Genomic DNA, 17,772 nt, shown 5'->3' with positions numbered 1-17,772 from the left:
AGTACTCATACACATTGAACCAATTTATTGAGTGCTTTCTGTGTACCAGGCACTATATTAGGTGTTGTCTATACAGTCTCATTCAATATAGCAGTCATTTGAGATATTACCATTTATTATTCCCAATTTACAAACAAGAAAAATGAGACCCAGAGAACTTACACAGCTGCAGGATTTTTACCCAAGTCTAAAATCAGAAACCAAATTCTTAACCCTGATGGTGTTCTATTATTCTATAATACTAAATGCTACCTGGTACTTTGATTTTTAGGAGGCAACAAATGATATGCTGTCTAGTAAATATGTAATACTTTTCCAGTCAGTCAGTTCAGTCGCTCAGTCGTGTCCAACTCTTTGCAACCCCATGAATCGCAGCACACCAGGCCTCTCTGTCCATCACCAACTCCCAGAGTTCACTCAAATTCACATCCATCGACTCGGTGATGCCATCCAGCCATCTCATCCTCTGTCGTCCCCTTCTCCTCCTGCCCCCAATCCCTCCCAGCATCAGAGTCTTTTCCAGTGAGTCAGCTCTTCGCATGAGGTGGCCAAAGTACTGGAGCTTCAGCTTTAGCATCATTCCCTCCAAAGAACACCCAGGGCTGATCTCCTTCAGAATGGACTGGTTGGATCTCCTTGCAGTCCAAGGGACTCTCAAGAGTCTTGTCCAACACCACAGTTCAGAAGCATCAATTCTTCAGCGCTCAGCTTTCTTCACAGTCCAACTCTCACATCCACATGTGACCACTGGAAAACCATAGCCTTGACTAGACGGACCTTTGTTGGCAAAGTAATGTCTAAAGTAATGTCTTTGCTTTTCATTATGCTATCTAGGTTGGTCATAACTTTTCTTCCAAGGAGCAAGTGTCTTTTAATTTCATGGCTACAGTCACCATCTGCAGTGATTTTGGAGCCCAGAAAAAATAAAGGCTGACACTGTTTCCACTGTTTCCCCATCTATTTGCCATGAAGTGATGGGACCAGATACCATGATCTTCGTTTTCTGAATGTTGAGCTTTAAGCCAACTTTTTCACTCTCCTCTTTCACTTTCATCAAGAGGCTTTTTAGTTCCTCTTCACTTTCTGCCATAAGGGTGGTGTCATCTGCATATCTGAGGTTATTGATATTTCTCCCGGCAATCTTGATTCCAGCTTGTGCTTCTTCCAGCCCAGCGTTTCTCATGATGTACTCTGCATAGAAGTTAAATAAGCAGGGTGACAATATACAGCCTTGACGTACTCCTTTTCCTATTTGGAACCAGTCTGTTGTTCCATGTCCAGTTCTAACTGTTGCTTCCTGACCTGCATATAGTTGACTTCAAATCTAGTCAGTATGTCTTTGCTTAGTATATGCCATCTTATACAATAGGCAGTAGTTATGTAAAGTTGAAAATAGAATCATCTCAAGGAGTTCTTCCTGTTTGATGAATTGAAAAACCATAGTATTTGCAATTAAGAATCCTGGATTCAATTTCTGAGTTACTTTTTTGGGTTTTGTTTGTTTTGTTTTGTTTTGTTTTTTAACTCTGTTATTTTAGATCATATTACTTCTCTTTGTCAGTTTCTCTGTAGAAGTAGCTACTTCATTTAGTTGTTTAAAGGATCGAATGAGATAATATGTGTAAGAATAAAATTCTAAACTATGAAGTAAAATCTTATGGATTACTATACTAATAACTACATTTGATTAATTCTGTATGTGAGGCATTGGTTATGAAAGTTTGGGTAGTAGCTAAGAAATTATTCATTTTGCTGAAGAAAATGGTATGGGAATAAACTTAAGTGTTTGGTTAGTAAATGTTTTACAGAAGTGGCAATTAAGGTGGACAGATTAAAACACTGTTGGTGCTTAAAGAAGAGATATGGTTAACTTATCTATTGTTTGTTCATTGAGATAGCTTCTCTCGAATTTGAGAAAAAAGTGTTGTTATAGTTTATAAATTAGAGCCCTGATAAAGGTTTTACCTGAAGGGACTTGGGAGATCTAGTTCATATTATGTCTTCGTTCCTTGTTTCCTCCACTTGTGCTCACCGTGGAGCACAAGTCAGTGATTGCGGAGGGGCTGAGAGAAATAGACTATAAAGGAACAAATGAATGAGTAAAAACAAAAAAAATAATAGGTTAGTGGTCTTGCAGCTTGCCATACTGAGTTGTCTCCTGACTGCTAGTTTTGCCCTTTTTTGGTTCACCACAGTTTATATATCACTATAATTTAAAATCTTATTTCATGAAGTTTAATGAACATAGTTATAAAGTGCCATGCTAAGCATTTAAATAAGGCTGATTTTTTAAAATCCCAATACTGTCTTTATAAGATTTCTGGAAATAGCCTCATTTTAAAAAGTGAAATTATATGCTTCATATATTTTTAAGGGAATATGGCCGTTAATACAGATCTATCTAGGCTTCTAATTTTCTTATTGTGCCTTGTATCTAAGTTATTTACATAAGTAATAAGAAAACAAATGAGCTTGTAGCAACTAGCATGACATACATATCTAGTTATTTTTAAATGATGATTTTTTTTGAATGATTGCCAAAGATCCAGAGTGTCCTTAATATATAATGCTGCAGGAAAAGCAATCAGGTTTTGAAGTGATTGGTAGTTTATTTTTTCCCCAAGAAGGTCATTGATTTGCCCTGTGAAGAGATCATGTAGTGATACCGAGTACCTCTTGGTCTACAGTGTATGAGTCTTCCTTTATAAGCTTACGATAAAACTGGATCACATTTAGTGATTCTTGCCCTGAATGCTTTGTTTAGCCAAAAGCTCAGTTCTGTGCAAGAGCATATGTGATCTGAAGCCAAAAGGGACTAGGGGTAGAATCCAGATCTCTCAACACAGACTCGAGGGCTTTTTTCCATTTTTACCTTTATTAAGATAAGCTATAGTGTGTCTCTGTCGAGAAATGTTAAATGATTTTTACTTTTACTCCTTTAAAAAAAAATGTTAAAACAACAGAAATGTAGTGATTTTTGTGGGATTACAGTGTGTGCACACAGGGATTCCTCTCTATTTTATTTTTGTTTTTGTTTTTTTAAAGGAGAACTTTAGTGTTGAATGATAAGGCAACAGTAAGCAGAGGTTTTAAATTCCTGTTTGTGTACAAACCTTCCCCAGCAAGTATTAATGACTTTAGGACTTATCAAATAGAGAAAGAGTTGGTCTTAAAAAGTCTATTTTGTCTGTTCTAATTAAGTTTCCATATATGTATAATTAAAATTTCTTCCTTACTATTGGTGTTAGAGGATGTTATAGATTTCAAAAGAGGTGCCATAACACTGAAATAAAACCGTGGGACAACGAAGTTGAAAACTAGCCTAGTCTCTCAGAATAACACCTAGGTAGAATATTGAAGTCTGTGAAGACTGAGTCATAAGTGGAGGACAAATGGATAGCTGCAGCAGTGATGATGAGATGAATGTATTATTGGTATTAATAGCTTTCTAGTCTAATCCTCACACTAGAAATGTGGTCCTCAGTGTGAAATTCCTAGATCAGCACCATCAGCACTACCTGAGACTTGTTAGAAATGTAAATTCTGGGGCCTGACCCAGACCCACTAGACCATTAACCCTGGGATTGGGGCTCAATAATCTGCTTTAACAAGCCTTCCAGGTGATTCTCATGCACAATTAAATTTGAGAATCACTGCCCTAGAGAAATATAAAGCTGTGAGTCTACCATTTGTAATTATGTAAGAGGCTGGAACTACTTATTTGGACCATATCAAGTTACAGATAGTCTGCTTTTGATTTACAGAAACTTCAAATTACCAAATTCTAAAGAAAAGTCACCTTTTATTTTGGGCAGAGAGTTCAGACTGTAAACAATTACTTCACTTAGGCCTCTGTTAATAGGAAAAAGTTAAAGGCCCAGGTAAAGTAGACTATGGGGCTTTCCTGGTAGTTCAGATGGTAAAGAATCTGCCTGCAATGCAGGAGACCTGGGATTTGATCCTTGGGTCGAGAAGATCCCCTGGGGAGAAGGAAATGGCTGCCCACTCCAGTGTTCTTGCCTGGAAAACTCCATAGACAGAGCCTGGCAGGCTACAGTCCATGGGGTCACAAAGAATCAGACATGACTGAGCAACTAACACAACAACAACAAAGTAGACTATAAAAGGAAGTATTTGCTCAACCCCTGTGGTGGGGAAAGGCGGGGAGTAAGGCCCTGTGGAATTTCATCATCGTTAGCTGTAACTCCTGGAGGCCAAAACCCTTCTCCTGCTCTCCCCAGCTCTTTCCTCTTATGTAGGAGTATATATAATCAGGAGGAAAGAAGGGTCTTTCCACCCTTAGCCAGCTTTTTTTTTTTCTCTCTCGAGGTTTCAGAATATTTCCATTGCAGTATCCTTTATCACCCCCTGTTCTTGTTCCCCAAAGACTTTTACCAGTACCTGTGTCTAGGTGTGATGCCACTGAGTCTAATCACTCTCCTTAGAGTCACAGTTGTTTCTGTTTCAAAGAGAAGCCTTTCTCTCTGTGTTATATACACTCTAGTGAACTTTAGTAAACTTGAAATAAACTGGTTTAAGTGAATTATAGCTACAAGATGGCTATTCTCTTTTTGCATCTAGGTTTGACTTAGCTATTCCATTAATTCCTCAGACCATTTAATTCGTCCCTTCCTTATTTTTAAAAAATAGATTCTAGGCCTTGCACTGCAGAAATGAAAAGAAAAACCTTCATGGAGATCATAGTTTAGGTAAATACAAAACTGTGCACCTAAATCTCAGTCATAAAAGACAGTAAATGATGGGGGTACGTGATAAAGGTGGTAGGTATATTTAATGTGAACTGACTATGACAAAATGTGGTCCACTGGAGAAGGGAATGGCAAACCACTTCAGTATTCTTCCTTTGAGAACACCATGAAGAGTATGAAAAGGCAAAAAGATAGGACACTGAAAGATGAACTCCCCGGGTCACTAAGTGCCCAATATGCTACTGAAGATCAGTGGAGAAATAACTCCAGAAAGAATGAAGAGATGGAGCCAAAGCAAAAACAACACCCAGTTGTGGATATGACTAGTAATGGAAGCAAGGTTCCATGCTGTGAAGAGCAGTATTGCACAGGAACCTGGAATGTCAGGTCCATGAATCAAGGCAAATTGGAAGTGGTCAAACAGGAGATGGCAAGAGTGAATGTTGACATTCTAGGAATAAAAGCAAACTAAAATGGACTAGAATGGGTGAATTTAACTCAGATGACCATTATATCTACTACTGTGGGCAGGAATCCCTTAGAAGAAATGGAGTAGCCATTGTAGTCAACAAAAGGGCCTGAAATGCAGTACTTGGATGCAGTCTCAAAAACAACAGAATGATCTCTGTTCATTTCTAAGGCAAACTATTCAATATCACGGTAATCCAAGTCTATGCCCTGACCAATAATGCTGAAGAAGCTGAAGTTGAACGGTTCTGTGAAGACCTACAAGACCCTTTAGAACTAACACCCAAAAAAGATGTCCTTTTCATTATAGGGGACTGGAATGCAAAAGTAGGAAGTCAAGAAACACCTGGAGTAACAGGCAAATTTGGCCTTGGAGTACAGAATGAAGCAGGGCAAAGGCTAATAGAGTTTTGCCAAGAGAATGCACTGGTCATAGCAAACACCCTCTTCCAACAACGCAAGAGAAGACTACACATGTATATCACCAGATTGTCAACACCGAAATCAGATAGATTATACTCTTTGCAGCCAAAGATGGAGAGCTCTATATAGTCAGCAAAAAACAAGACCAGGAGCTGACTGTGGCTGAGATCATGAATTCCTTATTGCCAAATTCAGACATAAATTGAAGGAAGTAGGGAAAACCACTAGACCATTCAGGTATGACCTAAATCAAATCCCTTATGATTATACAGTGGAAGTGAGAAATAGATTTAAGGGACTAGATCTGACAGAGTGCCTGATGAACTATGGATGGAGGTTCATGACATTGTACAGGAGACAGTGATCAAGGCTGTCCCCTAAGAAAAAGAAATGCAAAAAAGCAAAATGGCTGTCCGGGGAGGCCTTACAAATAGCTATGAAAAGAAGAAAAGCCAGAAGCAAAGAAGAAAATGAAAGATATAACCATTTGAATGCAGAGTTCCAAAGAATAGCAAGGAGAGATAAGAAAGCCTTCCGCAGTGATCAAAGCAAAGAAATAGAGGAAAACAATAGAATGAGAAAGACGAGATCTCTTCAAGAAAATTAGAGATACCAAGGGAACATTTCATGCAAAGATGGGCTCAAAAAAGGACGAAAATCGTATGGACCTAACAAGCTGAATATGTTATGAAGAGGTGGCAGGAATACACAGAAGACCTTTACAAAAAAGATCTTCACAACCCAGATAATCACGATGGTGTGATCATTCACCTAGAGCCAGACATCCTGGAATGTGAAGTCAAGTGGCCTAAGAAAGCATCACTATGAACAAAGCTAATGGAGGTGATGGAATTCCAACTGAGCTATTTCAAATCCTGAAAGATGATGCTGTGAAAGTGCTGCACTCAATATGCCAGCAAATTTGGAAAACTCAGCAGTGGCCACAGGACTGGAAAAGGTCAGTTTTCATTCCAATCCCAAAGAAAGGCAATGCCAAAAAATGTTCAAAGTACTGCACAGTTGCACTCATCTCACATGCTAGTAAAGTAATGCTCAAAATTCTCCAAGCTAGGCTTCAGCAATATGTGAAGTGTGAACTTCCAGATGTTCAAGCTGATTTTAGAAAAGGCAGAGGAACCAGAGATCAAATTGCCAACATCTACTGGATCATCGAAAAAGCACAAGCATTCCAGAAAAACATCTATTTCTGCTTTATTGACTATGCCAAAGCTTTTGACTGTGTGGATCACCACAAACGGTGGAAAATTCAGAAAGAGATGGGAATACCAGACCACCTTACCTGCCTCCTGAGAAATCTGTATGCTGTTCAGGAAGCAACAGTTAGAACTGGACATGGAACAACAGACGGGTTCCAAATAGGGAAAGGGATATGTCAAGGCTGTATATTGTCACCCTGCTTAATCATCTTATATGCAGAGTACATCATGTGAAAGGCCAGGCTGGCTGAAGCACAAGCTGAAATCAAGACTGCCAGGAGAAATATCAATAACCTAATATATGCAGATGACACCATCGTTATGGTAGAAAGTGAAGAAGAATCAAAGAGCCTCTTGATTGAAGTGAAAGAGGAGAGTGAAAAAGTTGGCTTAAAGCTCAACATTCAAAAAACTAAGATCATGGCATCTGGCCCCAGCACTTCATGGCAAATAGATGGGGAAACAGTGGCAGACTTTATTTTTTGGGCTCCAGAATCACTACAGATGGTGACTGCATCCATGAAATTAAAAGATGCCTACTCCTTGGAAGAAAAGTTATGACCAACCTAGACAGCATATTAAAAAGCAGAGACGTTACTTTGTCAACCAAGGTCCATCTAGTCAAGGCTATGGTTTTTCTAGTAGTCATGTATGTATGTGAGAGTTGGACCATAAAGAAAGCTGAGTGCTTAAGAATTGATGCTTTTGAACTGTGGTGCTGGAGAAGACGCTTGGAGTCCCTTGGACTGCAGGGAGATCCAGCCAGTCTATCCTAAAGAAAATCAGTCCTGAATATTCATTTGAAGGACTGATGTTGAAGCTGAAACTCCAATAGTTTGGCCACCTGTTGTGAAGAGCTGACTCATTTGTAATGACCCTGATGCTGGGAAATATTGAAGGCGGGAGGAGAAGGGAATGACAGAGGATGAGATGGTTGGATGGCATCACCTACTCAATGGACATGAGTTTGAGTAAACTCCAGGAGTTGGTGATGGACAGCAAGGCCTGGCGTACTGCAGTCCATGGGGTCACAAAGAGTAGGACACGACTGAACTGAACTGACTGGCAAACCAATTTCAGTTTTCTAAATGGGCTGCTGCTGCTAAGTTGCTTCAGTCGTGTCCGACTCTCTGCGACCCCATAGACGACAGCCCACCAGGCTTCCCCGTCCCTGGGATTCTCCAGGCAAGAACACTGGAGTGGGTTGCCGTTCTAAATGGGCATATCATGTTAAATACACCCCCCCCAAGCTTATAATACTTCTTAAAAGTAAATGTCATGATTATATTGAGGTTCATTTTACATTAAGAGTAAAAAGAATAGGAAGCTACCTTCCCACTCCCAGTTCTACTTCCCACTGTTTTTCTATAACTGTAATTTCTCTTACTTTATTTACAGGCCAGTTCTTAAACTTTTAAACCCAGATATTTATAATGTGATAATATAAATATTTACTATAGAACAAAGTTGAATGGCCTCACAGAATGAAATGAAATCCTGTGTACAATGGAAAATTTTCTAAATATCAAATTATAGTGGATTCTTCTAGTTTTTTTTGTTTTTTTTTTTTCAGTTTCTTTCTCTTCCAAGACCTATTCAGTTCTATTGTCTTTTCAGTCCCATGATTTTTTTCTTTAGATTCCTTTTTCATTTGGTTAGCCCTGTGGTCTTCAAAAGAAGCATCCACGTAAAGGGATTTCACAAGATCATTTTAGGGGGTGTCAGAATATATTAATAATTAAATTATTTGATTTTATCTGATTATTTTTAATTCTGTATGCTTTGTACATATGTTAGTATAATAATATGTTAATTTGTAAATAGACATGTGTGCTGAGGGCATATGTTTTTTTTTTTTTACTCATCAAGTCATGTCATACAAAAATGTTTAGAGTTCATTGAGTAATTTTCAAAATAGAACGGCAAACTTCAAGTATTTGCTATCTGAAAATGTGCTTTATTCAGCTTGCAAATGAGGGCTACACTTCATTGCAGTGGCTTCTCTTGTCCCAGAGCACAGGCTCTAGGCACATGCGCTCACTGGTTGTAGTTTGCAAGCCCTAGAGCATAGCCTTAGTAGTTACGGCACACAGGCATTTGCCATGCATCATGTGGAATCCTCTCAGACCAGGGATCAAACCTAATTTCCCTGCTTTGACAGATGGATTCTTAACCACTGGATCACCAGGGAAGCCCTATTTCTGTTACCCCTTGAGGAACACCTGTTAGGTCTCCTTTTGGAATATTGTATCTTTTCTATCTGATCTCCAGCTTCCTAACTTCTCTTATTTCCTATATTCTTTGCATTTTTAGTTTGTCTATTCAAGAATAATTTTTATCAAGAGTAGTTTCCGTCAATTGTAACATTTTATTGTTTATCTTGCCCATTGAATATTTTATCATTTACATTTTTAATTAACAAGAATTATTTTCTGACCATTTTTTCAAAGACACTTATATTATTTCCGTCTCCTAAATTGTCTCCATTTCTACCATTGTTATTTTGTTCTGTTTTACATTTTTGGACTGTTTCCCAAATGTCTGTTGTGATTTTTCTCCTTTAGTTTCTCTGCTAATCTTTTCCTATCTAACTGATTTTTCTGCTAATTTGTCCCTGTTTATCTACCTTGAACTAGTCAAAATTTCTGATATACCAATATCATCCTTATTTTCCAGTCCTGTTATGACTTCATTGTTTTGTTAAAATGTGTTTTCATCTCATTGGAATGTTGGGAAATAAGAGAGACAGCTAAGTGTGCTCACTTCACTGCCTTGAACTGTGCACTGTTTTCAGGGTTCCATTTTGGCTATAGTATGTGATCCAGATGTCTAGAAATTAGAAAGTTGATAAGGCCATTTATCTAGCATATGAGTTTGGAGGACAGTATGAATTACCTTTGCTTTGTCTTTTCATTTCTTTGGTTTTGTGTGTGTGTGTGTGTGTGTGTGTGTGTGTGTGTGTGTTCTGTTAGTAACATGCTGGAAAGATTGTCTTTAAGAATTTAGTATAAGCTTAGGCTTGAATGCAGCCTAGGCAGGCATTGCCAAATTTTAGCGTTATAATCCTGGGCAAATTACGTAAACCTTTTTGTACTCTATTTTACTCGCCCGTAACATTGGCAGAAACAGTGATTACCCTCCTCATAGAGTTATTTTGGGAGTCAAATTAGACAAATACTTAAGCCTGGCATATATCAAGAAAAAGCCTCTACAAAATATTTATTCTTGATATTATTAGATTGCTTTCTATTCAGGAAAAAGTTACACATTTTAGATAGCCCTTTCTACAAAGTGGGCTAATGAAGTGGATTATTATGAAATAAATTTTCACAGTGATTCTCTGTATAATACTGAAAATGCATTTGCAGAGAAAACTTCCTCTGATCCATGAGCTATTCCCTCTTAGTAAGTACCTACTGGAATAATAGTAGGATCTTTACATGATTAGGCTCATAGGGAGCTAATAATTAAACACTCAACTAATTGTATCATTTTTTCTGTGTGTATACTTCTGTAAAGCTATAATAAAAATGTATATTATTCTGGTCTTCTTGACTGTGTTCATAATTCCACTTCCTTCCCCACTCTCAAACTCTTTAAGTTGTCCCAAAACCCAGCTTCTTCTTGTGACTTAAATGAATCCCCTTTATCATTGACTTACCTGTTTTCTAAACTACAAACCTTGATATCACCCATAATTCCTCAAAACCTTATCATTTATACCTCTGCTCTTCTGACTTCTTAAATCTTAAGTTAGTTTTGCCTGTTTAAAGCTTAGAATGGATTTATACAGCATGTTTGACTTTTTTGGCTTAACTTTAGGAGATTCGTGAGATTCATTCAGGCTGCATGTTGTAATAGATCATTCTCATTGCTGTATATTTCACTATATGAATGTACCACAGTTTATCCATTCTATTACTTATGAACATTTGGGTGGTTTTCAGCTTTTGGCAGTCACAAGTGCTTTATTGCTTTGTCTGTATTTATACCTAAGGCCAATCTATAAGTTGTCTTGTACATATATTTTGAAGAACATGTGAGTGTATGCTTTTGACGGTGTACCTAGGAGTGGAATTGATGGGTTTCAAGGTATTTAGTTATTTAGCTTTAATAGATATTGCAGTTTTCCAAAGTAGCCACTAAGTAAAAATAGGACTATTTATGATTTTTTCTTTCACATTGTATGTCAGTTTTAGAAAGTGATGTTCTTCAGGTGATTTTCTCATTTTATTTAAATTATCAACTAAGTTGGTAGTTAAGTTGATGTAACATTTTCATGATATCTTCATTATCTTTTAGAGCATTATTTTTAGTGTTGTAAATTTGGTTCTGTCTCTTCTGATGGTTAGTCTAACTAAAGCTGTCAATGTTACTACTTTTTTCTAAGAGCCAGCTTTTGGCTTTGTATTTTTTTCTCTTGTACATTTTTTTCCAAGTCACTGGTTCCTGTTCATACCTCTGTTATTCCTTCTACAGTCTTTGGGTTTTTACTTATTTTTTTGTAGCTTTTTTAGATAGAACCTTAAGTCATTGATTTTCAGCCTGCCTTTTCTGATATGTGCACAAAAGGTATAAATTTCCTGAGTATTATAGTTACATCTTTAAAAAGTTTGGACATTTCTTATCTTTAATATTCAGTTCAAACTGTTTTTTAATTCTCATTGTGATTTCTTTCTTCACCCATAAATTTAGAAAAGTTTCTTTAATTTTTGGAGATACAGGTATTTTCTGGTTATCTTTGCCTTATTGATTTTTAACTTAATCTCACAGCAATTAAGGTTTATACTTTGAATGATTTCAGTGACCAGTATTTGCAAGATTTTCTTTACCCTGCAGTAATATGGTCAGTTTTGGTAAATATTTCCTACGCTATTGAAAGTAAATTTCATTCTTTTGCTTTTGAGTATTACGTCTTGCTCCTTGCCTCTTGCCTTTTTCCGTTCCTTCCACCCTTCATAAATACATATAAATATATGTATATATGGAAGGGACAGAAAATGTATATACATATACATTCATATATGTATATATGAATACATATATGTATGTTTGCATATTTATATATGTCATTAAGATTGTTCTTTCAGAAGTGAATTAAAGTCTCCCACTGTGATTATTTTTGAATCAATCATACTGCATACAGACAATTTAGAATTGTTTTCATGATTGACCTTTTTTCACGTTTTATTTTCCTCTTTATGTTCCCTAATGCTTCTTGCTTTAAAATCTCTTTTATCTGATCCTAATATAGCTGTACCTGATGTAAGTTATATATTTTCTCTTTCTTTTTAACCTAGATCTTTTTATACACTTATACAGGCATAACTTTTATTGCATTTTACTTTATTGTGTTTCACAGATAATGTGGGGTTTTTTGGTGTTTTTTTTTGGTTTTGTTGTTTTTACAAATTGAAGGTTCATGGCAACCTGGTTTTGACAGATGACTGTTAGCATTTTTAGCAAGAAAATATTTTTAATTAATGTATGGACATTTTTTTTTAACAGAATACTACTGCACACTTAGTAAGCTACAGTATAGTATAAACATAACTTAGATGCACTGGAAAAGAAAAAAGTTCTGTCAGTCACTTGTGTTATTCACTTTAGTGCAGTGGTCTAGAACCCACAATATCTATGAGGGATGCCTATATTGAAGTCTTCTCCAAACAGCAAATACAGTTGACTCCTGAACAAAATGAAGATTAGGGGCACCAACCTCCTAAGCAATTGAAAATTCTCATGTAACTTTATAGTCAGCCCTCCATATGTAGTTCCTTCATATCTATGGTTCTGAATCTGAGGCAAAGCTACTAGACACTGTGGCTAGACTCAGCAAATATTCTTAGGAAAAAAGTATCTGTAGACTTGTCGGCTTGGCTTCAGATTATTCCCTCTTCTCTGGAATCTTGGGACCCTCTGTTCTGGTTGCTTGAGTAGCTCTTAACTCCCTCTAAAGAGATAGTTACTTTATTTTTATCCAGGTTTTTCTGCTACATAGCATAACTTAGTTCTCTTGCAAGCTATTTCGTTATACTCAGAGGTAGAAGACCCCATGATAGCCTCTAAGTACTTTTTGTGTATATTAAATTATCTTGGTTATTACCAGTCTTAACCACCACTGCCTAAATTATCTTCAGCTGTCACCTGTGAAGTTTTCCTTGCTCTGTGTCTGTTCTAGTAATCACATTATGCTAAGTGTTAAGTACTTCACCAACCATTGGGAAATGAGGTACTATAAACTTTTAATAGGTAAAAGAAAGAACCAGTATCTGTAAGATTACAGAATTCATGACAAAGCAATGATTCACATCGGTCTTAGAATAGAACTCTTGCTATTAAAATCTCTGCTATAGTTGTGGTCTTCTATAATTTGTTTGCTTCCTTTAGAACCCAGCTCAGGGACCACATCCTCCTGTCCTGAAGGTGCTCCATTATTACTCTATACCTTCCTCTATCATATTACCATATTGAAAGTAATCGCACATGTACCTGTCTCTCCTACTGTATTATAGTCTTCTCCAAAACAAGGACTGCATGTTATTCATCTTTGTAGTACTTCCAAGTTCAACAACTAATTCCATTAGTCTGGAAGCTTGATAGCTAACACACATAGGAATACTACACAGTTGTTGAAAATGACTCTCTTGAGGGTTTTTAAAAATAATCCTAATAAACTACTTTATTCTCTAATAGTGGCTAATTTAGTCTCCATAGTTATAGAAGAGACTAATTTCATGTGACTTGCTTTGTGATAAGTGCTTTATTGTGGTGGTATGGAACTGAATCCTTAATATCTTGAGCTATGCCTATGTATGCTAGTTAAAGTGAGGTCCTTAAAGGCATATTCTTATCTTTTCCCATAGTTGTTAATACTTGTCTCAAGATAAATTTCTAGGATGAATCTGACCAAAAAAAATTCCCTTGATATTAGCTATAAAATTGTCCTAGAAAAGATTTGCCAGTAACATTTATATGCTTCCCTGTAGTTTTCCTGGCTGTATGAATTAATAGTTTAAAAGAATCTTTGAGTATACTGTAGTGAAAAATGGTATGGGTTTTTTTTTTATACTCTACTGATTACAAATGAATTACAAATTATAAATTCAACTCTCCCTCCCACCCTGCTTTTAGCTATTTTCCTGCAAATTGCTTCTTCATCTTTTCCTGAATTTTTTTTGAAATAATTCTTGGTTGACAACCATCTAATTGGTTCTCATGGACATCAAATAACACATAGGCATTTTTATACTTTTAAAATTAGTAGCTTATTAGTAGTATCATTTCCTTTCCTTTTTTCCAGAAATTTTACCATTAAAAAATGAGAAAGGAGGTTATTAAAATGTTACATATATTCCCACAAGAAATGTATGAGAGTGCCTATCCTTAAACTCTAACCATTTTTTTTTTTTTTGGATTATTACGATAATGCTGGGTTAAAACATGGCTTCTTAATTTAGTTTAATTTATACTACTATAATTATGAGTGAAGTTCTTTTTCTGTGAATTAATTTGTATTCTTTTTTCTTTCTAATTTTTAGGAAATCATTAAATATTAGGGAAATTACCCCCTTTTTGTGCTCTATACATTGCAAATACTTTTGTTGGTTTGTTGATTTCAAGATTGGTCATGGTGGCTTATTAGCTTGCTTCAGAATCACTGGCAAAAGTATTGACTAGGATCTGGCTCTTTTCACATGGGTAAGTCAATAATCATTGCCCTTTTGGTACATTTATTAACTATGAGTTTTCTTAGAAATATCCAACTCATATTTCTGCTCCTGTTTCTACCTTCAGCCCAGTAGACGACAGTGGTAGTTTTACTAGAATGGGGCTAGCCAGGAAAATCAGAGCTTTGCTGCCGGATGAGGTAGACTTGATCTGGGGCCAGGAGGGGGTGGGAAGACCATGGCTTTGGCAACTGAAAGTAGCAAACTTGGTTTGAAAGAAAGGGGACAAACCAGGTCAAAAAAAAAAAGAATGAAAAGCCAAACAGGTATCAGCAGCAACTGCACAATATGGTAGAGATAGATACTGCAGTGAAGTCCTAGCAAGTTACTAAGAAGAAAACAGCCATGCATAGAAAAATAAATCATAATGCAGAGTTGCTACAGTCCAGCTTTAAGCCAAGTATTATGAGATATGCAAAGAAATGGGAAACCATGATACATATTCAGGGAAAAAAGCAGAAGCCAGACATAAAACTACATATTGTACAATTCTGTTTACATGGAATTTCTAGATAACATATAACTATGGGGAGCACATTAGTGGTTCCCTAAATTTGGGGGTGGGAAGGACTTTTGGGGATACTGAAAGTACTCAAACTATATAAATGCACAGCTATATAACTAAACTCACTAAAAATCATTGATCTGTACATTGAAAATGAGGGGATTTTGTGATATGTAAATTATACCACAATAAAACTGTTTAAATGTGGAAGGGGAACCAACATCTTTAAAACAACAGTACTCTTATTAGTGATCTCAGCTCCCTGTTGTGACTGTCAGTCTGCTGTTCTGTTTTCAAACGTAAATAACCAATTGTAGTTTATAAAAGTAATTGAAGACAACTGGAGGTACTTCAATAAGAGAAGTACCTAATTTTTATGTAGAAGTGAATAATTGTTAAAGTGACAGTGTACAATACTCTTAAATTGTGTATTCACTTTTCTTTGAGACACTCTTACTACCTCCAACCATTTATCTCCTCTCTTCTTGCTTCATTAAGGAGCATCTTCACCTTCACTCTTCTTCACGTCTCCTTTAATGGTCGTTGTGACTTACAAGTGCTCCTCATAGAACATTCTGAGTGTTATCATCCTGACTTTCTTGTCTGGCTACTTTGCTGGTTCCCTAGTTTATTGCATTGTGCTCCAAGTATGTGATAACGATAGGAACTCTTCCGTATGTGAGGAACCTACATAAATAACATTTGGGTCAGTATATTAGTATAGACACCATTATTGAAAGGGGAAATAATTTAATCATAAAGGAATAAAAACCTGACATAGTGTACAATCTTTTTGCTACAGCCCCTTTCTCCTTAGAACTCTGTAATAATTAATCCTGTTTCCTATATGTATTTAACAATGAGAAGAAGAATGGGGCCATCTTGATTCTTATTCCTTTAATGGAGCATAATACTTACTCAGAGCAAATATTCTGCATTTTGAATGAAATCCTCCCCTTTTTTCCTTTAGTAGTTTCTTCTTATAGGACTCATATGGTTTTCTTCGCTCATTAATTATTCTTAAATGAAAAAGAGTTCTCCAGACTTGAATCTTTGTACTAGAATGTAATCTTGAAACCATCCATACCCCTGAAAGTACAATGATTATGTATATCTTTTGGATTTTGCTTCTTTCTTGTATAGACTTCTCCAAATTGGAAAGCATCATCTAGTTACTAATGTTCTGGCCAGGTTATGATGATTGTGTGTCCAAATGGATATAGTTCAAGAACAGCTAATTGGGAAGAAATTTTATGATACAGTAGATGTTATCTGGTAGGAAACACCGATGTGGACAGAGTCTTATCAGAGAACCTGTGTGTCTGAGATAGAGGTAGAGTTCTGTGAAATATAATTCTTCAGCATTGCCTGTTAGGTCACATTCTTTGTTTATAGTTGATCAAAGCTTTGGGCTCTGACAGATGAGTAAGTGATATTTGTAGTTTCCAGGGCTGTTCTAACTTTCTAACCCTTTTGATTTTCACATATATGTCAATAGAAAGGTGAAGGAAAGTGAATCAGATATTCATTGCTGTCAGTAAGTTTCCATGTGATTTTTATGTTTATGATCTTGCTGTTACAGTATTTTATTTTTGATTTGTGATTATTTAAGTATGCCTTTGTAAAATAGCTTCTGTAAGTATTAACTTCATTTAGATTCAAGTATTACATGGCATAAAGGCTTATGATTTATTTCTTAAAAAATTATTTTTCATTAATTTAAATGAAATCACATTTCCTCATAATATAATTTGAGAAAGTAATTGTTTTATGACTATTTAAATACTTCTTCCGTCTTGATTCAGTTAAACTTAGTGATTATTAAATGAAACTTCTTTTCTTTGTAGTAAAGTACTCACCTGTGTGGGATATTGCATACATCTTAGAAGACTGCAATAAAGTGGCAATGTCTCGGGAACCCACCCCACCTCTCTCTGGAGATATGTCTATCGGTCCTATAGCAGAAAGCTGGTGTTATACACAGGTACATGCTATTAAAAAATGCCTTACTTTATGCTAGATATTGTATACTATTTTGAGAATATTATGAAGCACTTCAGCATTGTTATTAGAAGTGTTAGGAGATGAGTCATAGGATGTTCAACATGTGACAAGTCAAGAATGTAAAAGTCATCATTGTAAAAGTTGTTTTCTGAATGTTCCAGGTTAAAGTAGTAAAATTTTCCTACATGTGGACCATTAATAACTTCAGTTTTTGTCGAGAAGAAATGGGTGAAGTGTTAAAAAGTTCAACATTCTCATCTAGCCCCAGTGACAAAATGAAATGGTAAGATTTTTGGTTTTTTCAGATATTTGTTTTTGATGTAATCATTAGCACTTTATCGATTCATTGTTAGTTTCTAAATGGATATTTGTCAGATTTTACATTTGATTTATAATAAGTTCCTAGTAGTATAGAGAATTATAAAGAACTGTGAGAATATTGACAGGAAATCTGTTGTATTATTTAGATTATTTAACAGATGATTTCAGTATTGCGTCTCTCTTGAATGTTTAAACTATTATCTTCCTCCATGTGAGCCTATTGTTTTATTTTAGGTGCCTGAGAGTAAATCCAAAGGGATTAGATGATGAAAGTAAAGACTACTTGTCGTTATATTTGCTTTTAGTCAGCTGTCCAAAAAGTGAAGTTCGAGCAAAATTCAAATTTTCCCTTCTGAATGCTAAAAGGGAAGAAACAAAAGCAATGGGTAAGTGAT

At 36.0% G+C, this 17,772-nt stretch overlaps 1 protein-coding gene across 4 annotated transcripts in view; it reads left to right on the top strand.

The window, feature by feature from the left end:
- Positions 1–17,772, top strand: part of SPOPL (speckle type BTB/POZ protein like) — a 52,989-nt gene that overhangs the window by 14,703 nt on the left and 20,514 nt on the right. For 2 of the 4 annotated variants that reach the window (XM_027561724.1, XM_027561723.1), the window contains exons 2-5: positions 14,359–14,518; positions 16,900–17,036; positions 17,218–17,339; positions 17,612–17,763. In XM_027561724.1, the coding sequence (XP_027417525.1) occupies positions 14,515–14,518; positions 16,900–17,036; positions 17,218–17,339; positions 17,612–17,763 (415 nt within the window). In that variant the 5' untranslated portion in view covers positions 14,359–14,514. The remainder of the gene's footprint in view (positions 1–14,358; positions 14,519–16,899; positions 17,037–17,217; positions 17,340–17,611; positions 17,764–17,772) is intronic. The other 2 variants (XM_027561726.1, XM_027561725.1) reach the window with 2 other exon arrangements.

The sequence above is a fragment of the Bos indicus x Bos taurus genome, chromosome 2 (assembly GCF_003369695.1).
Source record: "Bos indicus x Bos taurus breed Angus x Brahman F1 hybrid chromosome 2, Bos_hybrid_MaternalHap_v2.0, whole genome shotgun sequence".
In the NCBI taxonomy this organism is placed as follows: Eukaryota; Metazoa; Chordata; class Mammalia; order Artiodactyla; family Bovidae; genus Bos; species Bos indicus x Bos taurus.
The sequence above is the reverse complement of the archived record's forward strand: the minus strand, read 5'-3'. Positions and strand labels throughout refer to the sequence as shown.